This window comes from Desmodus rotundus, chromosome 7 (assembly GCF_022682495.2).
Source record: "Desmodus rotundus isolate HL8 chromosome 7, HLdesRot8A.1, whole genome shotgun sequence".
Classification (NCBI taxonomy): Eukaryota; Metazoa; Chordata; class Mammalia; order Chiroptera; family Phyllostomidae; genus Desmodus; species Desmodus rotundus.
In genome coordinates, this window is record NC_071393.1 from 20108147 (window position 1) to 20134849 (window position 26703).

General features: G+C 57.4%; 3 protein-coding genes across 3 annotated transcripts in view; all 3 read right to left on the reverse strand.

Moving 5' to 3' along the window:
• Nucleotides 1–3067: 3067 nt before the first annotated feature.
• GSC2 (goosecoid homeobox 2) lies at nt 3068–4519 on the reverse strand. The gene is made up of 3 exons (XM_053928177.1): nt 4276–4519; nt 3941–4194; nt 3068–3172 (listed from the first exon to the last, which is right to left on the reverse strand). Exons 1-3 carry the CDS (start codon nt 4517–4519, stop codon nt 3068–3070), a joined length of 603 nt encoding a protein of 200 aa, XP_053784152.1.
• Nucleotides 4520–19397: 14878 nt separating this feature from the next.
• Nucleotides 19398–22597, reverse strand: SLC25A1 (solute carrier family 25 member 1). The gene is made up of 9 exons (XM_024557331.3): nt 22351–22597; nt 21941–22048; nt 21761–21860; nt 21536–21674; nt 20936–21020; nt 20679–20783; nt 20390–20505; nt 20234–20307; nt 19398–20078 (listed from the first exon to the last, which is right to left on the reverse strand). The coding sequence occupies exons 1-9, from the start codon at nt 22472–22474 to the stop codon at nt 19964–19966; spliced, it is 966 nt and encodes a 321-aa protein (XP_024413099.3). The 5' UTR covers nt 22475–22597; the 3' UTR covers nt 19398–19963.
• Nucleotides 22598–22714: 117 nt separating this feature from the next.
• Nucleotides 22715–26703, reverse strand: part of CLTCL1 (clathrin heavy chain like 1) — a 34020-nt gene continuing 30031 nt past the window's right edge. Inside the window, exons 5-6 of the mRNA XM_045192719.2 lie at nt 23358–23662; nt 22715–22829 (exon numbers count right to left, since the gene is read on the reverse strand). The gene's annotated coding sequence lies outside the window, so the exon portion shown is untranslated. The remainder of the gene's footprint in view (nt 22830–23357; nt 23663–26703) is intronic.

Sequence of the window (26703 nt, forward strand, 5' to 3'; positions counted from 1 at the left end):
AGCTGCACAGCGGCTTCCAACAGTTGGCCAATGGGGGTGCCGTGCGTTTCGAAGGCCGACCCGCGCTCCGAGATGACGTCACAAGCCCTCCTCCTGATGGGAATTGTAGTCTTCCCGCTCCGCGCTGTTTCTGTGTATCTGGGGTGTGGGCACTAGACGGCGCTGTGGTGGTGGGGTTAAGGGACGTGTCATTGACGCTAAACATGAAAAGTTCCCGCACTGAGTAAGGCCTTGTAATTCCAATTTGCAAATAATCACTGCGTATGCTTCTATATTATTAACAAAAACACACTCTTCAGAAAATTTGGTTATATACACGTTTCAAAGCTTTTATTCAGACTTTATGTAAGAAAAGAACGTAAGACAATTCTTTCTTGGTAGTTATCTAACAAAAAAAAAAAGAAAGAAAGAAAGAAAAAGAAAAATACGATGTTTCGATAAAGAAATGTCTAGTTAGAAATTATCAGGCCCCTCAATGCCAGAGTGGCCTTCCCAGAAGAGGGCTAATTCTCATTGAAACGGACCAGAAAATCACCTAAGCATTTTTCAAGACTGATCATTTCTTCCCAAAAGAACGTTGTGGACTACGTCCAACAACTAAGCTTTGCCCCAGAATGATTTAGTACAGGAGACAGTCACTCTTTTATTCATTGGTACAGTTCCTGCCCTCAGGAAGCCTACAGTGCAATGAGGAAGACAGACTCTGGTCAGGTCTCCCTGAACAAGCTTAGAATTGCAGTTGACGGGAGCAAGAAAAAGTTTCTACTTGAAATATCTCACCTAGGGACATTCAGGGGAAGTTTCCCTGGGTAGGATGTGATTGCAGATCCAAGAGATGAGCAGGCACTGATCAGGTGGGCAGGGAAGAAAGCATGGGCAAAGGCCCGGCATCAGGAGGGAGACCTTTGGGTATGCAGAGTACAAGGAGCAGTGAGGTGTGAGGTGAGTCCCGAGTGGCAGGCCAGGCTGCATGGGATGGAACGTTGCGGGTCGTGGGGAGTTTTGTCTTTTCTGCAGGGGCAATGGGAAGCCCCTGGAGTGCTGTAGTCAGGGGAGGGGCAGGTTCAGACTTGCAGACTTTCTGGAGAATGAACTGAAGAGAAACCAGAGTGGAGAGAGGTGGCAAGACCGGAGGTGGCTGCAACCATCAAGGTGAGAGATGATGCAGATTTTTGTCAGGTTGGTGCAATTGAAGCTGGGGAGATTCTGGGGTTATTTTTGGAAGTGAGGTTGACTTGCTATTGGCCTGTGTCTAGTGGGTGAGGGAGAGGAGAGGGCAGGATGAATGGCACCCCTCTGGTTCATGTACCTGGTGTGCACGGGGGAAGAGCTTGCCTTCCCGGGACAAGGTAACTTAGAGGAGCTGTGCGCTTCCCGGTGGAGTAGTCAAAGGAACAGCTGGACGTAAGTATCCAGCTCAGGGGAGAGGCCTGATCTAGAGTTGTAAACATGGCAGCTGAGAATGGAAGAGATAAACTGGGGTGACGATGGAGATGAGAGTGGGGTGCCTGGGACTCAGCCTCAAGGACATCTATGTTAATGGCCGACCGTGGAGGTGAGCCTGCCCAAGAGCAGCGAGAGAAAAAGGAGAACAATCAAAAGGGCAACATGGCCACTGGTCCCTTGAAGGTGGAGCTCTGGCCCTGGTGGCCCCACACAATGACAAATAGCCACTCAGCCAAGGAGGGCGAGGGCCCTGGAACCCAGCAAGGTGAGGGTGTTCCAACCTTGCAGGGGAGCTCTGCAGGCGGACTGTGAGGAGGCCAAGGATAAGGCCAGGATTCAGGGAAAGGAGCTTTACGGCAGCCAGAAGTGTGCGTCCTGGGAGGTGAGGCAGCAGCTGCTGTCGTGGAGGCACTGGGCAGTGTTAGGGCACCCCTGGCTGGGGACACCATGCCTGCTGGGTGTTATCTGAGCTGGCCAGCCCCGGACGGTCCCAAGAAGTGCAGCCCTGATTTCTGTGACTTTTATAGGTGAACTGTGTCCTGCCAGATCCTCCTCCCAAACTCCCTCCAGGACCTGCGAAGGGGCAGGACAAAGTCCTTAAGCCAGATGAGGGGGATGTTAGATTCCTTGGGCCCAATGCTTGGTCTACTTGGGGAAATGAAGCCATGTTTTCACACTATCCTTCACCCTGTGGGGCAGGATCATGGAGGAAGACACCGCGGCATGGACCCCACCCCCACCCCAGGGAGGAAGCCAAGGACCCCCACCCATGAAGCAGCACCTAGAGGCCAGTGCAGACCCCCAGGGTGCCAGGCCACTATGGGTGGGGCAGTATGCTCTGCCGAGGGGCACCTTGGTGCAGGGACTGAGTGCTCACTGGCGCTGTGCGCCCCCATTCCCTGGGAAGTGGACAGCAGAGGCTGGTTCTGGGTGGGTGTGGGAATGGAGCCAGGGCAGACTTCGACGCGACTGCTTTGGCGGTGTTTTTAGTTGTTTATTTTTCGTTATTGCGATAGGTTCACAGCATTCGGGGGGTGGGGTGGGGGCGGTGTGGACAGACCTTCCAACTTCCTCATTCTGAAGGTCTGGGACAGAACCCAGGGCAGCCCCTTCCAAGCCGCAGCGCCCCCAGGATGCGCGCACACGACCCACCCCGCCTCAAGCGGGCTGTAGGCCCGGTCAGGGGGCAGGGAGATGCCCAGGCTGAAGAGAGGTGGGCGGCCCGCAGGCCCCCCAAACAGGAGGATTCTGGGCCCGGTGTTGACAGAAGGCAGTTCCTGTCCTGGGGCGGCCTTAGCGCCTGGGAGGAAGGGTGAGGGAGCCGGCCTGCTTGGTGCTCTATCCCCGTTCTTCCAGGGAATCTCCGGGTCTTCTGGCCCGCTCGCCATTGGGGAGGAGAGCGCACCTTGGGCTCGGTGTCCTCTCCTTTCACGGGCCTGGGGCACAGCGGCACAGGCACGATCCTGCAGAGGGGCTCCTGCGTCCGGCACTGGCTCCGGGACACAGGCAGCGATGCACATGGGAGGATGTAGGAGTCTTCCCGCAACTCCTTTTCGGGCGGGACTGCCTATTCTCTGAGCCTGCCCGTAGGGGGCCAAGCCCAGGAGTAGCTCGCAGGGGATCAGCAGCTCTCCTTGGGGGGCTTCTTGGCTCCGGGCAGGAGCCTCGCGGCCGCGGACGCCCGTTTCTGGTGTCGCCATTTGGCCCGGCGGTTCTTGAACCAGACCTGAGCAGAAGGAGGGGACAGCTCAGGCAGGACCCGAGTCCCGCCGTGCTGCCGCAGGTGGACCTGGAGATGTGGGGTCCCGCGAGTGTGTGGGCGAACGAGGGCTACGGAGTCCGAACTGCGGAGCGGCTACGAGCCACGGTCTCGGTCGCGGGACAGAAACCCCTTTCTCACTCGGGCCAGCCATCCCTTCCCAACCCCCTCCCACCCTCGCCGCCGCCCCGGGGCGCCCCGGGAGCTCCTTCTGCTGCTTTGTGCTCTTCTGAGCCTCCCAAATTCTGGAACAGGAAGGCGCGCCTCCTGTACAATACGGGAAAATAAAGTTTAAAACAGAAGAGGCCCTGGCCGGGTAGCTCGCTTGGTTAGAGCGTCCTCCAGAGACGCCATGGCTGTGGATTTGGTCCCAGGTCAGGGCACATGGAAGGATCAACCCATGAATGCATAAATAAGCGAAACTACAAATCCGTATCTGTCTCTTTCTCTCGCCCACACTCTCTCTAAAAGTCAGTAAATTAAAAAAAAAAAAAACAAACCCAAAACTAGGCGTGCTTACTCTCTAGTTCCAGCGATATTTCCCCACACGTGCCTGTCGCCGTCCACCCCTCCCGCTGAACCCGCCCCTCGCCCCGCTGGACCCCGGGCCTCCCTCGATTCCTCCCGCCGCCACGCCAGCCCCCTGCGCCAGGGCCGTCCTTTCCAAGGGAGAAAGGAAGCCAGCCTGCCTGGACCCTTTGGGACCCTCCGGCAGTACAGCGGGCGGGCCCCCACCTCCACGCGCTCCTCGCGCAGGCGGATGCGGCCAGCCAGGCGCTCGCGCGTGCCCACGTCGGGGTACTGGTTCTGCACGAAGAGCGCCTCCAGCGCCTGCAGCTGCTCCTCGCTGAAGATGGTGCGGTGGCGCCGCGTGCGCCGCTGCGGGCCCGGGCCACCAGCGCCGGACAGCACCCCGGAGCTTCCCGGCGGCACGGCCAAGGGCAAGGTCGCGGAGGGCGCCAGCCTCAGTGGCCACGGCAGCCGCGCGCCTGCGGGACGAGAGTGCAATGAGGCGCGGGGCGGGGGTCACGTTCCTCACCAACCTCGCTGCGACCCCGGGTCCCACTCACCCAGCCCGGCGGCCGGCTCCGGGGGCCTGCGGGGGCCGCAGCAGCAGCAGCAAGTGCAGGGCGTGGACTCAGGCACCCCGGGCTCCCCGGGCTCCGCGGGGCTTCGGCGGCCAGCCGGCTGCGGTGGGCGGGCGGCCCGGGCCGGGGGGCTCCGCTCGGGCAAGCTGGAGAGGATGTGCTCGATAGAGAAGGGGCAGGGCCGCCCCGGGCCCCTACGGCTCGACGCGCCCCCCACTGCCGCCATGCCGGCCCCGCCGGGCCGCCGCCGCCTCTGAAATTTATACGTCGGAGCGGAGCGCGCCGTAATCCTCAGACCGGGCGCCTGGTCCACGCGGGCTAATCCCGCCGCGTGGTCAGTAGCGCGCTAATCCCTGACTGCGGCGGCGGCGGAAAATCCTGCCCCGCAAGGGCGCGCGAGGGGTCGGAAGGCCCTCGGGGAGGGGTCTGCAGGAAGCCCTGGGGCTCAGGTGTGTTCTCTGTCCCGCTGGGGACGTGCTGTGGGGAAAGCGCGGAGGGCGCCTCCCTTGCCCGCAGGGTCTGGCGGTCAACGCCCTTGTTGCTGCTAGGGTAGCGGCCCTGAGACGCCCTGAGGCTGGGAGCCCTCTCAGAGTGGCGGTGCCTTCTGGCTAGACTCTGGGTCCCCCTCCCTGTGGCCAGGGCGGCCAGGGCTGCTCCTAGTCCCCTTCCGGGCGCTACCGAGGCGGATGAACAGGTCTGGAGAAACCCACAGCAACTGCGCAAAACCAGCCCCCAAACCTGCTGGGCTCCAACCGCGAGTCGGGCCTGGCACCATCGGCAGCCCCACAATCCCGCCTTTCTGGGACCCCAAACCTCCCACCCCCTTCAGAGCCGGGCCTCAGCCTTCTGGAGGAAACGGGGACAAGGGCAGGAGCTATGTCCGGTTATCACCAAACCCTGCAACCCCCCCTCTCCCCGCCACCCCGTGCCCCCAATTCTCTGCCTTCCCTCCGGGATCAGAGGACCCTTCTGGACTCCATCCAAGCCCCCCACGCTCCCAATGCTCCGGGAAAACCCATCCTCCTGCTTTCCTGTATGTCCCAGAATCCCCCCCAAAAACATTACTCTTGCATCACCCTCCTCACAGCTATGCTTCTCAAGAGCTGACTCTGGTGGGCTTTCCGCCTACTCCAGTTTTGTCTCCGCACCCCCCTCCCCATGATAATACCCGCACTTTGCCAAATTCAGAGGAGACTGTTTCATTTCAGTTAGGAACCATTGGACAGCTGGCCAGGCACTTCCGTCTAAGACCCTCCTTCCGGATCTCTGAAAAGATATGGTTGGCACACAGGACAGAGCAACGGACTGCCAATTTATACCACAATGGTCTTCCTGAGGGACCTTCCATAGGTTCCTTCAGTCTCCCTGGATTTGTTAATCTGGAGGCTCAGTGAAGGAGATGCACTCTGTGAGTGCAGAATGGCCCTGCCTCCTGGTTACAGGATGGCTGCCATGGCCCCAGACCTCCCATCTCTTTCCACAGGTCCTTTAGGATGACTGTAAAAACCTTTCCTAGTTGACCTGCCTCCCAGAACCACATGCTCACCATTAGCTCAGAGAGGACTTAGGGTGTCACTACCTGTCAAAGTCAATGAGTTCTACTGGAGTGGGGACAACAGTGTCAGTGGTCAGGAAGGCTGTGCCCTGCTCCTCCCAGGCCTGGCTGTTTCTTTACCCCTCCCCATTCTCTCCCTTGGTGATCTCCTCCAGCCTTGGAACTTGGGACACCATCTCTGAGACAGTGATTCCTGAGTTCGCACTTCCAGCACTTCCCTGCTCCAGGCCAGCATCTCCTGAAGTCTGTCTGCTCCACGTCTCCCTTTTAATCACCAATTAACATCTCCAGCCACTGTGCCTGAAACAGACTCCAGATCTTCTTAAAACCCATCTGTTGCCTGGTATCCCCCACCTTGGTAAGTGGCGCACCTACCCACCTATCCACCTGGGTCAACACACCCTCTCTCCATCTCTCCACTTCTGCATATATGCTGTCTCTTTGCCAGCCCACCTTGGTAAGGGGCCCACTGTGGTGCTTTTTAAACACGCCGGAGAATTTGACACACCTCTCCTCAAGAGGTGAAAGCTAGTTCCCTTCTCCTTGAACATGGGCTGGCTCAACGGCTTGCTTCTAACTTCTAGAATGCAACAGAAGGGACCCTGATTTCTGAGACCAGGTCATACAGCTAGGGGATGCAGCTTCTCCACCTCCATTTCTCTATTTACCTATCTGTTTATCTAACTTGGGGGGCTTGCTCTTTGAACCCAGCTGCCATGCTGCGAAAAGGCACCAGCGACCACAAGGGGAGGACAGGCAGAGGCGTTCGAGCCAGCAGCCCCTGCTGAAGGACCAGCCAGTAGCCAGCACGAAGCACCACGGGGAGTGAGGAAGACTCCTGTCCCAGCCACCTTTGACTACCATCGCATGAGAAACCAGAAATGAGGCCTGCACGAGGTAACAACGAGATGACTGTAAGTTAGAGGGGGTTGGTTATGTAGCTCTAGATAACCAGACAGGTTTGGCACTGGAATGGGGATGCTGCCTATACAAACCCTAAATCACATGGTCTTGGCTTTGGGACTGGAGGGACCAGCTGAGATTGACAGTGTGTCACAGAGGAAAGTGAGGAAAATGCTATTGGAACACGGAGGGAAGGAGACCCTTGTTATAGAGTGGCAAGAATTTAGCAACATTGTCGCCTGCAGTAGAGCAAGAAATAGAAAATTGGGAATGTACGTAATGAATGAGATAGATGAGCTAGATCGGGAGATGCCCAGGGGGGTGTTCGAGCAGCTGCCTGACCTCCTAGCTGCCTACAATGGATGGAAGGGAGAACTGAGAGGCAGAGGGGAATGTTCAACACCAAGAGGCCAGCCCGCTGAGTTAAACACATGCTGCCTGCATGAGCTAGCACTTCCGTTCCTGGGGATTCACCCTCGAGACGTGAAAACTTCTGTTCACACAAAGTGCTGCCCCTGAGTGTTCAGGGCAGCTTTATTAATCATCGCTAAAGCTTAGAAACAGCCAGAAGTCCATCAGCTGGTGAGTGGATGAATGCGCCATGCTGAGTCAAAGAAGCCAGCCAGTCTCAACAGTCTCCCTACTGTGTAATTGCACTTATGTGACACGTTGGAAAAGGCATCCGCAGAGAGACAGAGACCAGATCAGTGGCCGGGCGGGGGGGGGGGGGGGGGGGGGAGAGGACCAGGAGGGAGGTTTTTTTAGGTGAGGGCACACCAAAGGGGGACAGGAAAGGGAGAGGAAGATGCTGAGAGAGAGGCTGGCTCCACTCTAGTTTGGCGTGTCTGGGGCCACCCTGAGTGAGGTCGGGGTGCACTGCCTCCCCTGCCAGGGTGGCTCCCATCTGGCCGATGCTCCTGAGCAGCAGACAGTTGTGAGCCCCCAGCTCACATCTTGGGGGTGGAGCGGCTCTGGGTGGGGCAGAGGGCCCTCACCCCAGCCTTGCTGTGCTTAGGTTCACAGCATTCAGACTCCCCAGCATTCTGGTTGGTCACAATTCCTCGGCAGATATAGGAGAGGAAGGCTGGTGGGATGGGCTTCTGCCTCTGATGCTTGACTTCCTTGTGAGGCTGTTACCAGACTCCCCTGCCCAGGAGTGGCGAGTGCGGCTGGAGGCCTGCAGGGCTCACCCGATGGGTGGATCTGGATCCTCCTCCTTGAGATGTCCAGAGGAAGGAAGATCTAACACCCCTGCTCCCAAGATCTGAGCCCAGTACCTCTGCCAGTGTGGGGACCCCTTTGCTTGCTGTCAGGAGGGGCCGGTGACCCAACAGCTGTCTGAGTTTCTGTTTTGTGCCCCTGTTACTGTGGTTCTGGTGGAAGTACCCTCTCCAAGACCCAGAACCTAAAGCTGCGAGGATGCGAACATAGAGTCCCCAGGTGGTTCCCTGGGAATACTGGTGGGCGGGGCTCCCCACCTCCACCCCAGGTCCAGACCCCCGTATCCCACTAGTTGGAAAGCCAGCACCATGTCACGCCAGCTCTCCTTGACTCCCTTGTCTCTGAAGTTCTATCCTGGCTGTCCAGGCCCCTGCACCAGCCTACTCAACTGTTTGCTGTGGCCCCGGGACCCCCGTCTCCTTTTCCTCAGCACTTCTCCCTCCACACAACATGGATGACATGGTGGTCCTCAGAAGCCCTGTCCTGCGGGAACTTTCCCCTTATCCTGCTGTTCAGGGCCACCAGAGGTGGCAGCAAATGAGGCCATCTGGGGGTGGCAGTCACTTGCTCATGCAGCTTACTCATGTCCTCTGGATTTGCTGGGAGCTGATCCTGGCGATGCCTCTTCCAGTGTGTGACAGTACCCTAAAATTTGGTGGCTCTGACAGTACCTAGCTCGGATGAGCCATTCTGGCCACGTGGTCCCTTGATAGCCCAAGGTCAGATGCTCAGTTCCTGCCAGGGGCCAGTCACAGCCAGGAGCTAGTTCACGAATGGCGTGCGGCAAGGCCTCCTCACTCCAGAACCTTAGGAGTTCGCACTGCAGCTCTCCCACTAGAAACTCCCTGAGGCCCTACATAACATCGTGCTCTGCTGTCGCATTTGTCCCGGGCTCTGCCAGGTCCCAGGCGGGCTCAGGGCTGGGGAGGCAAAGCCAGGGCCTGCCTGCTTCAGACTCCTTTTCTGCTCTGGGCTCTGCTCAAAGCTGGCACGCTCTGTCTCATCCAACCAATGGCTGGCGGCACTGCTGCCTCCAAAACCCAGAGAAGCCTCCATGCAGCGTGCTCCTTCTCCGTGGAGGAGGTGCAGGGTGCGATGGCTTGTCCTTCACTTTGAGGGGGTGTTCCCACAGGGAGCATCCAGCGCAGAGCCACGGGGCTTCTAGGAACTTGGTTTATTTATGTTTTTATTGTTGGGTAGTGAGAGTTCTTTACTAGTCGAGATACAAGCCCTTATCAGATATGCGACCACAGATATTTTCTCCCATTCTATGGGCTGTTTTTCACTTTCTTGATAGTGCCCATTAAACACAAAATGTTAAATTTTTTAGTAAGTCAAATTAATTTTTCCTTTGGTTGCTTGTGCTTTTGGCATTATATCTAAGCAACAACAAGTCCAAGGTCATGAAGGTTTGCCCCAACATTTTACAGTTTTAAAAACTGTAAGTTTTCTATTTTCAGCTCTTACACTGATACATTTTGAGTGAATTTTCATATATGATGTGAGGTAAGGGTCCAGTTTTATTCTTTTGCATGTGGCTGTCCAGTCGCCCCAGTATCATTCGTTGTAGAGATCACTCTCCCCTGGTGTATTGCTTTGGTGCTGCTGTTGAAGATCAACTGGCCGTAAATGAGAGAACTTATTTATTCTGAATTATGCTCCCTTGACTCTATTGCCTCCCCTAATGGCAGTACCACACTGTCTTTTTTGGCAGTATATATTTTTATTATAGTTTTTCCATTACCATTTATCCCCCTTATACCCTCTTCCACCTCTTAGACTGTCTTTTTTTTTTAAAGATTTATTTATTTATTTATTTTTAGAAAGAGGGGGAGGGGGAGAGGGAGTGAAACATCAGTGTGTGGTTGCCTCTGGGGTGCCCCCTACTGGGGATCTGGCCCGAAACCCAGGCCTGTGCCCTCTACTGGGAACTGAACTGGCGACCCTTTGGTTCGCAGGCTGGCGCTCAATCCACTGAGCCACACCAGCCAGGGCTGCACTGCTGTCTTAACGTTAATTTTTCCAATGCATAAACATGGGCTGTCTTCCATTTACTTAACTCCTCTTTACTTTAGTTACGTTTTGTAATTTTCAAAGTATAGGTTTTCCACTTGTTCGGTTAAATTATTTTGTTCTTTTTAATGTTATTACAAATGGAATGGTTATATTCATTTTCAGATTGTTCATTGCCAGTGTATAGAAATACAATTGATTTTTTTATTGTATTTTTTCATTACCGTTTATCCTCATTATCCCCCTTATCCCTTCTCCCCCACCACTACAGTTGATTTTTGACCTCGATCTTCTATCTTGCAACCTGACGGACTTGTTTATTAAATCTAATAGTTTTCTTTTTGTGTGTTGTGGATTCCGTAAGATTTTCTATATACGAGATCATGTTATCTGTGAACACAGATCTCTATTTCTTCACAAGCTGAATGCCTTCTACTCCATTTTCTTGCCTAATTGCCATGACTAGAACCTCCAATTCAATGTCAAACAGAAGTGGTGAGGGTGGGCATGATCTGGGAGGGAAAGGATTCAGTCTCCATCGTGATGTATGATGTTAGCCGTGGATTTTTCGTAGGTGCCAGGTTGAGGAGATTCCCTTGTATTTTTAATTTGCTGAGTGTTCTATCGTGAAGGGATGTTGTATGATCCACCCAGTGTTTGCAGGAGCCAGACTAATGAATTAAACAAGGATTTGCTAGAGACCACCATCCTGCATTCCTTACGTCTTTAACCATGACATTCCCGTCTGATGTTCTTCCTGGGAGACAGCATCATCATCATCATCATCATCATCATCTTTGGTAGAGGGGCAGTTCAGGAACTGTCACAAAATAGGTCCTACTCTGACCTTCACAAACCACTGTGGAAGTTCTGTCAGATGCTAAGTGTGTATACTCCAAATATACATCCAGAAACTGGAGAAATAGCCAGCAGGAGGTTATGAAGCCTGTGCGCATTGGAACCAGGCCAGTACTCCATTCAGTGCCCGACCCCTCTCCACCCCGTTCTATCAGGGAAGCCAGGACAGCACTTAGGGTCCCAGGCGTCACTGTGAACCTGGAGCCTGAATCCAGCGGCTCTGTGTACGCAGCAGCTCTGATGGGATCTGGGTTTTCCCTTTCCTCCGTGTACAGTTACCCGGAAAAATGGACGTAGGTCCTGTTGCAGAAGGATTAGGGGCATCGCTCCTCTAAACGTTTCCCACGGTGCCGCTGGATCCTTCCTCACGGGGCCAGCAGCAGAGACGGGTAGATAAGACCTGGGCCTGAGGATTTAATTGGCTAGAAATTGGGGAAGACATCATGACAGTCCACGGGTTCAGGCAACCTTGTCCTTTTGCGCTTCCATTATTTTTATTTGTTCTTTAATGTGATGAAATATACATAGCATAGAATTTACTGTTTTAACCATTTTTTAAAAAAAATCCTCACCCTAGAACATGCTCACTGATTTCAGAGAGAAGGGGAAGGAGGGCAGGGAGAGAGACACTAAAGTGGGAGAGGAGCATCAGTGGGTTGCCTCTCACACATGCCCTGGCCAGGGACCGAACCCATGAACTTTTGGTTTACGGGATGATGTTTCAACCAACTGAGCAACCTGGTGAGGGCTGTTTTAACCATTTGGAAGTGTACAATTGAGTATCATTAAGGCTGTTCACAATGTTGTATAACCATCGTCGCTGTCACTTCTGGAACATGTCCCTCATCCCTTATAGACACTCTGCACTCATTCAACAGCCACATTGTCTCCTCTCCTTAGTGCCAGACCATCAGGGGTTATGACTGAATTCAACTGAATGCATATACCTCATTTTCATTTTCATTTTTTAAAGATTTTATTTATTTATACTTAGAGAGAGAAGAAGAGAGGGAGAATGAGAGGGAGAGAAACATCGATCAGTTGCCTCTCCCAGGAGCCCCAGCTGGGGACTGAACCTGCAAGTCAGGTGCGCGCCCTGACGGGGAATTGAACCAGTGACCTTTTGCTTTGCAGAATGACGCCCAACCACATGCCAGGCCCCCAGTGGGGGGGGTGCGAGAGGCAACCACTCATTGATGTTTCTCTCCCTCTCTTTATCTCTCCCCTCCCCTCTCTCTAAAAATAAATAAATAAAATCTTTTTTTTTTTAAATAAAGGAAAGAGAAACACTGTCTCTATAGGCAGATGACATAATACTTGCAGTGGAAATATAAAAAGGAACAACTACTTTGGAAAATAATGTGCCAGTTTCCTATGAAGTTAAACACACCTATATGATCCAGCCATTCCAAGCCTAGTGATTTACCCAAGGGAATGGAAAAGTGAAAGCTTTCTATTTGAGTGTTAATAGCAGTTTTATTTGTACTAGCCTTAAACAAGAAACAACCCAAATGTCCATCAACAGATGAACTGATAAATGGACTGAATGAAACCCAATTAAATACTACTCAGAAAACTCTTGATATGAGCCCCTTCCGGCCCATTCCTGGCTGCTTTCCCTGCCTCACGCCCTCTCCAAAGTGAGCCTGCCGCAGCAGCAGCGGTCTCTGCAAACACAAATCCAATCATGGTGCCCCTCTGCTTCAGAGTCTCAGGATAAGAGGATCAGCTGCCCGGCTCCAGCAGTCCCTCAGCCCCTGTGCTCTGCCACCTCCGTCCATCTGCCCCATTGGGCCTCTGCCTCCTCTCTCCAGCTGCCCGGGCTCCAAGTCAGCTCCTCCAATTCCCACGGCTTGCAGCCAGCCTGGCCCCTCTAGCCACCCTGGGGCTCAGTGTGGCCTTGGAAGAGGAGCCCTCTCAGCTTACCCCACCTGCCCTTCACCGCAGGTCTCAGGCTCCAGCCACCCACACATGCTGCCTGACAATCGTAGCTGCCATCACTTCTGTTTCCCAGACTGAAGACCAGGCCCAGCTGCTTCCAGGACTGGTCAAAGCCGGTCAGTGCTAAAAGGGTGGGGCAGGGCCTGTTGTGTGGGTGTGGGGGAGTGGTGTGGCAGGTAGTGGGAAGGGCTGGGGGAGCTTCAGGGGCCATGGAGGAATGGATGTGCAGATGAGTGCTGAGAGGCTACTGGCTTTGGATAGTCAGAGGCCAGCACTGAAAGGCAGGCCTAGCAAGGTCCAGGGCTGGTTTGGGGGTTAGGTCCAAACAAGTGCAGGGCTGAGGCTAGAGGGGAGTGGGGGTGTGTGTGGTCCCTCAGCATTCAGCTGAGATGGCAGCCAGGTTGGGGGGGAGGGGGTCCTGGTTGCGGCCCAGGGCTAGGGAAGTGGACACGGATGGAGGTGGGGAGCCAGGGCTGGCCTCTGTCCTGGAGGCCTCTCCCCCCCTCTCCCTCCTCCCCCTACTGGGGCCTCTTTCCTGCCTTCCTCCACAGCCTGCAGCGGGCGATGGCATCAGGATTCCCCTGATTGCTTTCTTTCACCGAGGTGCCTTTCTCTGCAGCAAAAGCCCGCTAATGCCGCCTTTATCACGGAATTAGGGGATTTAGGACCGATCTCACAAAGAGGCCCTCGATAGAGGCGGTAATCAAACGCCAATCGGCCCGATCTCGAACGGGACCGAGAAGAAAGCGAGAGCTGGGGATTAGCGTGGACCCGCGGCCCGCCAGGCTGAGATAGCATCGCCCCGCAGCCAGGCTGAAGCCGCCAGGGAGGCTGGCTGCGGCCACGGAGAAAGGCCGGCTTAGCTGCTTGGCGCTGGGGATTCTGAAGCCATTAGGGGGGATTAGCACCCGGGTTAATCTGCTTTGGCCGCTCAATTGTCAGCAGGGAACAGAGGTGGACGGGAGGTGGACACCTAAGGGGAGCAACCATGGTACCTCTGTAGTCCAGGCCCTGGTCTCCGTTTCCCCCACTGTCCCCAGGCCATACCTGGTCCTGATGGCCAGAGAGAAGAATGAACACCACGGTTGGCCCACGCTGATGTATAGATCTGGCCCACCAGGTGTGTGTGGAGCCTGCTCTTGGCTCCAGCCTTTGCAAAGTCTGCCAGCCTTCCATGGAGATTGGGGACGCCCCTGCCCACTCCCCCTGTCCACCTTGTCACCCTTCCCTTCTCCTGTCCAACAGAAAGAAGGACACTTTCCTCGCCTCACTCCACCTTTGTGACCCTGGGTCACATCCCTTCCTGGGCCGCCTCACTGAGCTTGGGCTCCTCAGCCAGGCACACGTCCCTTCCCAGCAGATGTGGCCCAAAAGCAGGTCTCAGACTGAGGGTGCCAGCTGAGGACGCCGACCAGCACACAGAGCCACCACTTGCAGACTCCCCATCTTTCCCTTGGGGACCCTTCCCAGGTAGGGACCCCCAAGGGGCATGTTTGTTCATCCACTAGCTGACAGAGCTGATGCGATGGCCACCTGCTGTCTCCCCCATCACTTATCTCCAGGCACCTCTCACTAGATGGGGCAGGGCAGGGCTGTGCAAGCCTGGGGCTCCTAGCCCCCAGAGGGGTCCTTTGTCTGTGCCTGGGTCTTCCCGTCTGAGAAGTGGGGCTGGCTGAGGAGGAAAGCTCCCAGGGGAGGAGCCACTGTGGGCACCGCTGCCTCCTGTAGGGGTACCCACCCAGCCCCCAATCCCTTTGGGTTGCAAATGACAGGCTCCCACAGTGGGGGACTTAGAGGGGTGACCCTGCACTGTCGGGGTTCCCTAGCCTCCTCCACCATGGGGATGTGGCAAGGCCACCATGCTTTACATGAGCCGGTGGATGGCAACGGGTAGCTGGACTGGGGTTGGCTGGTAAGGTAGAATAGGCAAGGGTTAGCAATGGAGGGAGGCTGAAGGAGCCCTCTTGGCCCCTGACCTTTTACTCCTTGCCCATGGCTGAGACTGCGGACACAGGAACAAAAGCTGCAGGGGGAGAAAATGACACGGAGACCCTCCCTTCCGGCACTTGGTAGTGGCAGTGACCAGGGTCTCTCTAGCCCAGATTCTGTGGAGGGACACAGGGGTGAGCCACGGGGCCAGGCTCTTTCCTCAGGGGGCTTAGGTCTGAGGACACCAGAAGGGGGCTCGGCGGGAAACGGGACCGTGCCCCCTACCTGCGCAAGGATCAGGCAGGGCCTGAAGGACAGTGACAATTACAGGTCGAGGGTGAGGAAACGTGTTCAGGGAGAGGGGACGGCAGCTGTGCAGAGGTCTGGGGGTGAAGAGAGGGCAGGCGGGTCTGGGGAAACAGGCATCTCCAGGCGGCGGCGGGGCCTGGGAAGGCGGCCCCTCAGGCTGGCGCGGCAGGAGGGGCCCTTGGCAGCGCTCCGTCTGAGCGGTCGGTCGTCGGGGCAGGCGCCACAGTGACTCGGGGAGCGGCTGGGTGTTGGGACGTTGCAGGCGAGGTTGGAGCGCTGGCGGTGAAATATGAGGACCAGGGCCTGCAGGCAGTGACCGTGACGAGAGCCGGCCAGCCTAGTCACCCAGCTCAAAGGCTGAGCGCGCGCCCGTGATGTCATCAGCGTGCGCCGCCCCCGACTTCCGGGAGCGAGCAGAGCTCTCCCGGCTCCTCCTGGAGCGCCACCTGGCATGCGGAGAGGCAGTGCAAACCGGCTCCTTCTTCAAAAATGGGCCCCGGGAAGCCTACTGGGTACCTCCCGCGCCCACGGACCCCGGTCTCCGGCTTCCAGAACTCGGGGCTGAGAGAGGCCCCGATGGTCTGCGGGCTTTAGCAGCCGACCCCGAGGCGCAGATGAGTGACCGTCGGGGCGACCCTCCTCTCAGCTCTGACAGGCGTTAACCCCTCTCCCGTGACCTGGTCCGACCCGCAGGATAAGCTCCCGGGTTACGATCGCGGGCAGTTCATTTACCTTCCCTCCAACGCAACCCTGGGGCAAGTCACCTAGGCACCTCGGCACCGAGAGAAGGGTGCCTCGCCAGGTCACGGGCAGCGGGGTGGAGGGGGGACTCCGGGGTGCGGGCCTCCAGGGACCAACGAGCAGGCCGATAAGACAGCTTCAGACGCTCCAACCCGGTTAGCCTGCTTAAAATGCCCAAGGCCCCGGTAGCTTCCTGAGGCAGTGCTTTCCAGCCTGCCGGTGGGCAGCAGGCCAATGTAGGCATCTGGGCAGTGCTCAGGGGCAGAGGGGGTGGCATGGCTTATCCCTTGAGGTCACTTCAGGAAGATGACACCCCTGGGCCAAGTGGGGCCTCCCAGGTCAGGCTCAGGCCAATGGAAAATTGAGAGGTGGGTGTGGCTAACCAGACAGAGGAGACAAAGGTGACAACAGTTTGGGAGGGGCAGGGGTCAAGGCCTGGCCCAACCTGGCCAGAGAGGGGAAGCTGCTCTCAGGGATGTTTGCCAGGTAGGTGTGGGAGGAGGGGATCTACAAGGCCACACCAGGGACTATCATGTTTTCTGTAAATCACCCACATTGTTGGCCTTGGCCACGGATCCTGAGTGTTCTCAGGGGCCCTTCTGTGGTCCTTCTCCACTGCGCCTGCGTCTCCATCCCTGTCCTGGTGTGCCCAGTCCCTGTTCCCAGGTCTTCAGCAGGCATGAGCTCCTTAGGCCCCCTAATTTTGTGCCCCTTACCAGAAACCCCTGACAGGGTATCTGAAAACACGTAGGAACTAGAAAGTCCAGCGGAAAATACTCCAGCATCCCCAGTTGAGATTGTGTTTGCTGTGAAGGCCGAGGGCACAACCTGAAAAACAGAATTCTCTTTGTTGGGCTAACAGGAGACACCATTTGTCAGGAGTGACTGTATTCTTGTGTGTGTGTGTGTGTGTGTGTATTAAGTGCTGATTGCCGTTTTGTTACCTACTGAAGGACACAGGAAAACCCAGGGGCCACCCATGCAGTAGTGCCACCCAGTGAGGAAAGGGTTCATGGAAGTTGGGGTTGGGGGCTGGAGGGCAGCTGCCTGAGGGCCTTTGCCTAGAGGGGCTAGCCACACAGTAGTGAGGATGGGGCTGGAGGCTGGCTGAGCCCTGCCCCAGAAGCAGCCACCACCCCGCCCTCCACTCCCTTGCTCTGTCTCTGGGAGGCCTTTGTCCTTCCTGGGCACATTCTGTGATCCCAGGCTGGAGGCCCTGCCAGATGGTGAAGGCTGCCCGAGGCTGAGTGGAGGCGGGCTGTGGCTTCCAGCTGGGCACAGAGGCTCTGATCGTGGGAGGAATATGGTGAGTTTGGGTCTCCACACTTTACATCTCACGTCTCTCCTGGCACAGCAGGCACAGCCGCCTCCTCCCCGACCCTGGCCTGTGACCAGGCTGGAAGTATAGTCTGTTCTGCGTCCTAATTACTTGTAGTTCTGCCCATATCTCTGTTCTTTTTGCTCCCACTGTGGCTGCAGCAGGCAGTGGTTCTAGTTCCAGTAGCCTGGCATCTGCACAGGTTCCTGCCCTTTGCCTCCTCTCTGCAGCCTTTGGGTCTGTTGAATGCAGCTGGGTTCCCTCCTGGCCCCTGCCTGCCGCTCCAGCTGCTCTCCTGCTCACTTCCCTTCAGCCTGGTTGGCTTTCAGCCGAGACACAGCAAGCTCTTTCCTGCACGCAGGATACCCCTCCCTGCCGGCACCCCTTCCCTCAGGTCTCAGCACCAGAAACAGGCTGTGCACTTTTGGGGCAATGTGTGAACGGGAGGGTTCCAACATGCAGGCGGCAGCTCCCTGCTCACAGTCCCAGGGCACTCAGCCCCAGCGTGGTCAACTCTGCCTGCTGTCCACATTGTGCTGTGAGGCACAGCAGGGGGCCCTAGAGCTATGGCAGGGCTCCTGCCACTCCTGAGTACAGGTCCTCATGTCCTCCTCTCAGCCAAAGGTAGGCTTGGTCCCTTTCTTCCTGTGGAGGGGACAGGAACAGGACTCTGGGGTGCTGGTGTATAGCCAGTGAGTGGATGCCATCCCTGGAGGTCAGTGTTGGGGGGGCATTAAGTCCCCTCAGGGCCTAGCTACTGGGCTTTGCCCTCTCTAGGAACTGCCTGGACACCTGAGACTGCAAACTACCTCTTGCAACCCAAAGAAGAAAGCTACCACACGTGGGCCTACTGTGTTAAGCATTGTTCTAAGCACCTTACAAAGATCACATCATTTCATCCCCCAAACCCACTGGGGTGGGTTCCTGTGTCACCCAATGTTGCAGGTTAGGAACTGGAAGTTAGGTGACTTGCCCAAGGTCACACAGTGAACAATAGGGAGCCAGGGTTCTGCCCCTACACTTGTCACAGAGGCTGTGGCCAGGACAGCAGGTGCCGGGGTGGCTGTATGCCCCTCTCGCCTCAGTAGTCTGTGCTGTGGGACAGCGCCACCCACCACCTGCTTTCATCCCCACAGGAAAGCCTTTGCTGACCTGGTGGCCTGCGGTTGAGGCTCCAGCCTCCAGAGTTCCTGCACACCCTGGTGTATGTGGGTGAACAGCCCTTGGTCCCTTTGGGCAGGCAAACCTTGCTGCTGGGCCCTTCCTCCTCCATTGTGGTTAAGACTGGCACGTCTCCTGTGAACACCGAGAGCCACAGCCCAGTCCTTCAAAACCCTGTGTTCCCTTGCCCTCCAAGCCAACATCAGGCTTTCAGATCTACCCGACTCCTGGGATCCAGGTGCTGTTACCACAGGGGACACTCTCCCCCAGAAGGAACAGTTCCAGGGAGGGGACCTTCCTACTGGGAGGCTTCTGCTGGCAAGTTACTTCCCAGCCTGAGCCAAACCTCTTCATTACTTTTACCCATGGAGTTGCCCCATAGGAAGGCCCCTCCTGCTTCCACACAGCCAGGGGTGCTGGCTCACCCCATCCTGCTCTCGGTCTCCTCCACTTGGCTCGCGGGTTGTGGCTCCCAGCTCCTGATATGAGGTGGTGGAAAGAGCCCTGGGGATTCTCTTCCCGGCCCCTCAGATCAGGAGCTGAGAACCACAACCCGCGAGCCCTGTTGGGCTCCCACCGGTGGTGTCTGGATCCTGGGATTCCAGCAAGAGGGACACCTACCTCTGAGGTTCAGGGCTGTGGGATAAGTAACCAGTAGGGCCCTGGTTAGAAGGCTCCACCCACTCCTGCCCCAGGGCAGCTGCCTCCCAACCTGAGTGGAGTGAGGAAAGGCCCCCCTGCTCAGAGCCTCAGGGGACTAGAAATGGTAACATACCATTTTACAGAGAAACCAAGAGGGAGGGAGGGAGGTGGGCGTAATGACAGGTTGAGGGACAAACAAGAGCCCGGCAGCACTGTCCCCCAGGCCCAGCCAGTGGCACAGGGCAGTTTTCTCCTCTGCCCACGCAGTACTGCCTTCCAGTGACCCCACAGGCTCTTAGCCACAGGCAAGGCCTGGATGGGATGCAGATGTTCCTTGGCCTGGTGTCAGGCCTCTCAGAGACACTAAGGCTACAGCTACCTCACCCACTGGCTTGCCCACTGCCTGGCTTCCCTGTCCCCCTGCCAATATCCACAGATGAGGTGGGCTTGACCGTCACAAAGGTGTGGCCATTGCTGCCCACCCACAGAAGGGCTCACACAGGAACAGGAGGGTGTGACAGGATCCGGTTTATTCTGCCTTGGGAGGGTGGTCCTGAGAGTGGAGGGTACCACCCTGTCCCAGGCGGAGGGAGGGCCCAAGGGCCAGTTAAGGCCAGTGGCGGGAGAAGCGGGGGGCATGCAGCCCCTGGAATGCAGTGAGGCCAGGCTGAGGCCTGGAGGCAGCTGTGGTAGGCCGGGGGCAGGTGCCTCTGCTGCCCATGGTGAAAGGCATCGGGCTGGGACTGAGCCATGGCGACAGGGCCGTGGACCCAGGCTACAGAGGCACACCGGGAAGTGGGACACGGGGTCACACAACACAGAACATGAACCACAGGCACAGGGACACACCCAGCCTCTGCTGAAGACATGGACACAATGGTGGTATTATACAGACCACAAGGGACACACAGTACTATGGGACACATGCACTCAGTGGCCACAGGGGATAGGCCCAGGCCACAGAGCGCAAGGGACAGGGAAGGGGGCCTTTTGGCACGACTGCACTGGAACCATGAGAAGGGGGGGGGGCTGGTGCGGAGCCGCCTGCAGGCATCCCCACGCAGACCCTTCGGGCGGGGTCAGTCTGTCTTCCACACTTTGTTGAGCAGCTTCACCACCTCGTCGTAGATGATGAACACGATGGCCACGTCCAGGCAGACCCGGCCCAGGCGGGGGACAGTGCCCTTATAAAACCTTAGTAGGGTGGGAGAAAAAAGTAGGTGAGGAGGCAGATGAAGGACTGCCCCTGGACAGTGGGGGTGGGTCTAGATGCTAGAGGGGGTGAAGTCTAGCAAGAAGGCCAGGGAGGGCCTGGGATGGGGACAACAGCCCTCTCTCCCCCCACTCACGCCTTGAGCCCCTCGTTCTTCAGAATCTGCAGGCCACAGTCCCACGTGCTCCGGTATTTGCTGGCCTCCAGGCCCTGTGAGACACCAGCGCACCGCAGGGTTCAGCAGCCAGGCGCTGTCCCAAGCTCCCCTCCCTCCTTCCCGGCTCTACCCCACCTGCATCCGAGTTTTGATCACGTCCAGAGGAGTGTTCCCGAAGACACTGGCTGCACCCGCAATAACTCCAAACGCCCCGGTGATCAGTGGGTTCATGGGCTTGTTGGGGTTGTCCCCTACATGTGGGCGGGGTTGCAATCAGAAGGCGATGGGAAGGTAAAGGGGCCAACTCTGAGGACTGGGGAGGAGCATGGACTAGGGACTATGCAAGTGGGGGCCTCAGGGGGCAGGATCCTGGCAGGGGAGCCCAAAAGTGTGTGGAGATGGGGTGTCGGGGCAGCAGACACACCTCGATACCAGTTGCGCAGGGAGGTCATGACGAAGAAGCGGATGGCTTGGTTGGATCCCTGCTTTAGCACAGTGGCTGTGAGGCCCTGGTATGTCCCCTTCAGCCCTGGGGGCGGGAAGGCATGGGGGTTAGCCCCAGCAGGGGGCTGGGGGAGGCTACACAGAGAAGTGCCAAGGCAGGAAGGGGAAGTGAGCACACATCCTTTCCATCCTGGCTGAGGTCCGACCCTACCTGAAGAGTAAGGTCAAATGACTCACCTTGTTCTCGCACAATCTCCCTGACCCCATGGAAGAATCCTCTGTATTTGGGGTTGGGGGAGGTCTGGTCATGGATGAACTTCACCTGAGACAGAGAAAAGCAAAGGAGCTGGCTCCCAGGGTGCCACTGGTGTGGCCCCTTGGCTTGCAGGTCCAGAGCCCACCGAGGTCAGTCAGGCCATGGTTGAAGATACACCTTTTCATCTAGACACAGGGCCAACCGAGGCTGTTGTGGAGCTTGAGGCCCAGGAGCTGAGAGGGCCTGCCTCAGCAGGGAGCCTCGGCGGTTGTGTTTGCTGGTATTGCCCATAGCTAAGGCAGTACCAGAAAATACATGCTGTTTTCTGTTTATAAAAGTGTTTTTAAGAAACTTACCATCTTCCCACTGCTTTCAGGACAGAGTCCAGCCTCTACAGGAGGCCCATCCTGCAGGCCTCCTGCACACAGCTTTCCAGGCAGTTCCCCCTGCACACCTTGCCCCCTCCTGCTGGACCTTCCCAACCTCAACATTTCCACTGGATACAGGGCCACAGGGCCACCCCAGCCTCCACCACCCCAGGTCCCCTCAGCATGCTTTGTCCCTACAGGGAACCTCCTCACCTTGATGGTCTCCATTGGGCACACGACCACCACAGCCTCAGCTACCCCGGCGCCCAGGCCACATAGCAGCCCGCGGGTACTGTCCAGCCGTCCCTGGGCGTCCCGCATGTGGTTGCTGAGAAACTCAAACATCCCGAACCTTGGGGCGGAAGGCAGTAGGGTGAGAGGGGCTGCCACTGCCCATAGCACCCTCCGGAGGCCGCCCCCACCCCGAGCCCTCCTCACCTGACCGCGGCCTTGGGGATGGAGCCATAGAGCAGGGAGCTGAGGCCTCGATAAAGGCCCAGGACGCCATGGTTGCGGACTGTCTGACGCACGCAGTCCCCTGGGGGAGGGGGCGATCAGTGACTCCCGCCGCACTCCGCGTCCGCCCCCTGGAGCTCCCTGCCGCTGCCCCCTGCTCACCAATGCCCCGGTAGCGCGGCGGGTGCGAGCGCTCGTCCAGCTGCAGCTGCGTCTTCACGTACTCGGTGGGGAAGGTGATGCAAATTTCGATGCCTCCTGCCAAGCCGCCTGCGGGAACCGGGGACTCCTGGCCTGACACCCCCGCCCGGGCGCCCCGCCCCCTGCCGCCCGGGCCCCTCCCCCGCCCCGGACTTTGTCCGACCAGGACCCTATGCCCCACCCCCGTTGCCCCGCCGAGGCTCGTTGGGGTGACACACTGGGTGAGCGCCCGCGAACTGGCTGGGGAACAGGGCCGCGCCCCCAGCCCAACCCGGAAGTAGGGAGGGTTCTAGGCATCCCGGACCCGTTTGGAAGCACGGCGGGACCGGCGGGACAGCTGGGCCTTGGATTCGGGTCTTCGAGGAGCCCACCTGCTAGGATGGCTTTCCCCGGGTGCGTCAGCTTGGCCTTTCCGGACGCGGGCGCGGCCGCCGCCAGATCGCGGGGCGCCGCCATTGCGGGGAGGCGGGAGGCGGGAGGCGGGGCACCCGGCATCAGCCGCGGGTCCGAGCCTCCTGCACTTCACGCTGTCTGCAGAGGCGGTGGTGACCGGTGGTTAAGTCTGGGGGCGGGGCGGCCGCGTCAGCTCATGGTCTCCGCCTCGCGTGGTTCGAGTCGGTCTCCGCCCCAGACCCGCCCCGGGGGCCGGGAAACTGAGGCCGGGGCGGGGCCGGCAACCCAGCCAATGGCCAAACCGGTCCGGGATAACCATGCTCTGTGGGGCTGGGGGCGGGGACCTTGGGGGGCGGTGCCTCATCCGCCGGGAGCTGCGGTTCAAAGTGCTGTCCCCCTGCTCTGGCTCCTATGGCTCGGTGGATTGAGCGCCAGGCTGCATTCTCAGAGCACATTCCTGGGTTGCGGACAAAATCCCCGTTGAGAGCGTGTGAATTAATTGATGTATCTCTCACACATCAATTTTTCTCTCCCTTTCTCCCTCCCTTCCCCTGTCTTTAAAAATAAGTAAATAAAATCTTAAAAAACAAAACAAAACAGAAAACGAAGTGCAATCCCCTAGGCTGGTGCAGGAAGGAGCAGGCTTGGGGTCTGTGCTTCAGCCCTGTATGGCCTGACCTACAGGCATGGCGGTGGAGCCCCATCCTTACTGTTTGAGAGTTTGGCCTTCCCACACCCACGGGCCCAGCGGTTACCATGGGCAGTGCACACGGTTGGCAGGTCCCCCACCCTCCAACCCACACTAGCACCAAGCAGGGAAACTTTGCCTTGATAAACCGACTTTAATATTCATTATAGGCAGGAGGCTCAAAGCCAGGAGGGGGGCAGCTCCAGCAGTGCTGAGGAGAGAGAGGGCACCCCTCCCCCAAGCGCAGGGAGTCAATGCAATCAAGAACTGCCGGAGGATCTGGAGGCTTGAACTGACCTCCCTGCCTGGCGCCTGGAGTTGGTCGTCTTCGGTAGTCAGGCATTCTAGGATGGCTCAGTGGCTGCCATCACTGGGCTTCAGCAAAAGAAAAAATAACATCCAGGTGTCCCGGCCTTTCATCCGGGTCCTCTGTGCTCCTTGGAGAGGTTAATAACTCGGCAGAGGGAGTGTCGCCATTGAGGGACCGCTACACGCTGAAGTAGTACACAGGAGGCTGAGCGAAGGCAGAGCGCCTGCCCCCCGCAGGGAAAGCCGTCCAGCAGGTCCAGCAGCAGGGCCTGCTGTCCGAGTCAGCTGCTGGCCTGCACGGAGAGACACCAAGGGTGAGCAGGGCTCCTGCTGCCCCCTAGTGGCTCAGGGTTCAGACCAGCCCTAACCACCCAGAGCTGGTGCCTGGAGGAAAGGACTGTGGGAGCTGCTATTGTGGGGCTAGCTCCAGAGGCTGGCCAGGCTAGAGGGTAAGCTCATCCCCAAGTGAGGCATTTACTTTGCTCAGCTGGCTGGGTCTCACTCATGCCCATCAATATCTAAAAACACCTGATTGACATTAATGGTGGCTGGGCACCATGACTCCCAAGGAGCACAGTCTCCCTGGGAGACTCAGGTGGTGTGTGCTCATGTTGCACGTTTAGACCTACGTCAGTCCTGCACATGCACTCTGGCACCCATCAGCCTCTCTGTGTGTTGGACACCAAGTGATCTGTATACCAAACGGCCAGGCCAGTCAGGCAGGCTCTACAGTACAAAGCCAACAACAACCTTGCTGTCAGGGCCCAGGCAGGGGCATCCCCACCAGAAGGCAGTTGCCCTCGGAGCAGGGAAGACTGGTGGTGCCTTTCAACATTCATGGATCACTGACCTCTACACCTGGTAGCCATCGTGGTCCTTCATCCCCAGCCCTGTCCACTCCTGCCCCAGTCTGAAGCCCAGTGGTGTAAATTGCCTCCCCTTCCTAGGGGACAGGAGCTATGGGATGCCACCTACTAAATAGGAGAGAAACGGGCTCTACCACATGCTTCTCTCGCTTGTACACACTCTCCTAGGCCTCCAGTCTATCTATCTGCAACGAGGCAAGAGCCTGCGAATGCCCACCTGACAGGCCACGTGCAGCGTGGGCCTGGAGGTAAACTTGGGAGTCAAGCACATAGCCTCCAGGAGGGTTAGAGCTGAAGATAGGCACACACAACATTGCTGAACCAGCAGTGACCGCCACCTCACTCCACAAAGTGAGGCCTCTCTAACCAGGTGGCGATGTGAGTGCCCAGTGTGGACCTGGTGGGCCCCAGCTGCTGTTCCAGCCCAGTATTTCCCAGGTGGGCACTTGACCACCGGGCACACTGGATCCGTGGGCTGCAACCACAGGCTGTGAGTGTGGCATGGCTCACAAGGCTGTGTTCTCCTCTGGGGACAAGGACACCACCAAACAATGCAGTGGTTCCAGTCCAGGCTTCTCACCCCTTCTGAGACTGGTCACCTTATACCTGGGACCCTTTGGCTGGCAGCAAGGATGCACCACCTGAGAGGCAGGGGCTGTGATAGCCATCTGAGGACAAGCAGCACTTTGCCCTTCCTCAAAGCTTCGCCAGGTGCAGTGCCTGCATGCTGGTGCAGACAGACAGACGGATGGAGCGGGAACGGAGTGAGGTTGTGCCATGGGGGATTAGGGTATACAGCACTGTGCTAGTAGGGGTGACAGCAACTGTGTGTCTGCGACACCCCCCCCCCCGCCCCCCACCAAACGAGCACTTAGGTAGGAAAGAAGAAACAATTATGTGCCCTGTGTGCTCTCAGGTCTGGGAGTGCTCAGGCCAGGAGCCAGAAACCCAGCAGAGACAGCTCTGATGCTAGCCCTGTGGGCTGCTTTCCTCTTCCCTCCATGGGGCCTGGGATGAGGCGAGGAAGGAGCAAGGCAGCTGTCCTCTCACAACCCTTCCTCTCTGCCACCAGCTGGCTGTACTGGGAGAGCCCTGGGCGGGGCGGAGGTTCTCAGAGAGATGGCCCTCGAGCTTCTCAGAGGAGTGAAGAGGTCTGGGATCCAGGTCTCTAGTCAGGAAGGGGCTGTGGCATTCTTGTCTGGGCTCCTTTGCCCCCAGCAGCGTCCCAGCTCAAGCCAAGAACCAGCCCATACCCCATCCACTGCCAGAGAAATCCCTCGTGAGCACCTCCTCTCCCCACCAGGACAGGAACCTGATCCGGGGCTGGTGGAAGCGTGTGTGGCAGCTCTGCTTTCTAGGACTAGGGAAGGTGTCTGGGGACCCTGGACCGGGGGCCAGAGTCCTTCTAACAAGAAGGCACACTTTATGGGTCCCTCCTTCTGCAGAAGGGCAATGACCTTGGATAGCCCTGGGAACAGCCCTTGCCAGGGGCTGGGCAGCTCCCTGGAGGCTCTGCATGTGGCAGGCAGAGGAAGCTCTTGCAGGCCAAAGCTGGTAGCACCAGACTCTGCCCACCCCCTCCTGTTTCTTCCCTAACATCCATACTAACCCTGGGAGGCTCTCCCTTCCATGCACACTGAAACAAGCCTCAGCTGGTAGCTTCTTGGCATCATGGGGCCCCCATCTGGCTGGATAGGCAAGTAGGCACTGCTGAGCAATTGCTTTTCTGCAGGCATAGAAACAAACTGGCCCAGATGACGTGGGTCTCTGGACAGTGGTTACAGCTAGGCCCTAGAGAGTGACTCCCAGGGCTTCAACACACAGGGAGTTGAAACCAGACACTGCCACTCTGTTAAACAACTCATCAACCTACAAAGAAAGCCAGTGTGGGACAGTAGGGACATGAAGTGACATCTGGAGTGGCAGAAGCAATGTTCTAAGACATGAGTATGACCCCTGGGCCAGGGAGACATGGGTCTAAGTGCTACCCCCCTTCACATGTCAGCTTTGGACCTGAACTTCAGTGTCTATGGCTGTAAAGGGGTGGCTGCCTCCCTCATTAAGGCGTTAAAAGCTAAAATACGTGTTAACATTCCTGTTAAACATTCCTCCAATAGCCAATAGCTGGCGCTGAGAGAGCGTGGCCCACACCAGGTAGCCCTGGGCCTTCTGCAGGTGAGGGGGTGAGCGAGCACACTGCATGCCCCCAGCGGCGTGAGGGAGAACTGCTGCGAGGGCAAGTTCTCAGTTTTGCCCAGCTTCCCCCGCCCCCTGCTACGGTGATTTTCTAGAAATAATAACTTGGGTAGAAAACCATTAAGTATGAAGGCTAGAGGCCTCTCTCCCAACCTCAGCTTGGGCTGGTCAGGAAATCGGGGCTGACCTCCAACAGGCCACTGCAGGGCCTCTGTAGACCAGAGGCTGAGTCGCAGCCAGGGGCCAGGGAGCCACAGAAGGCAGGTTACTCG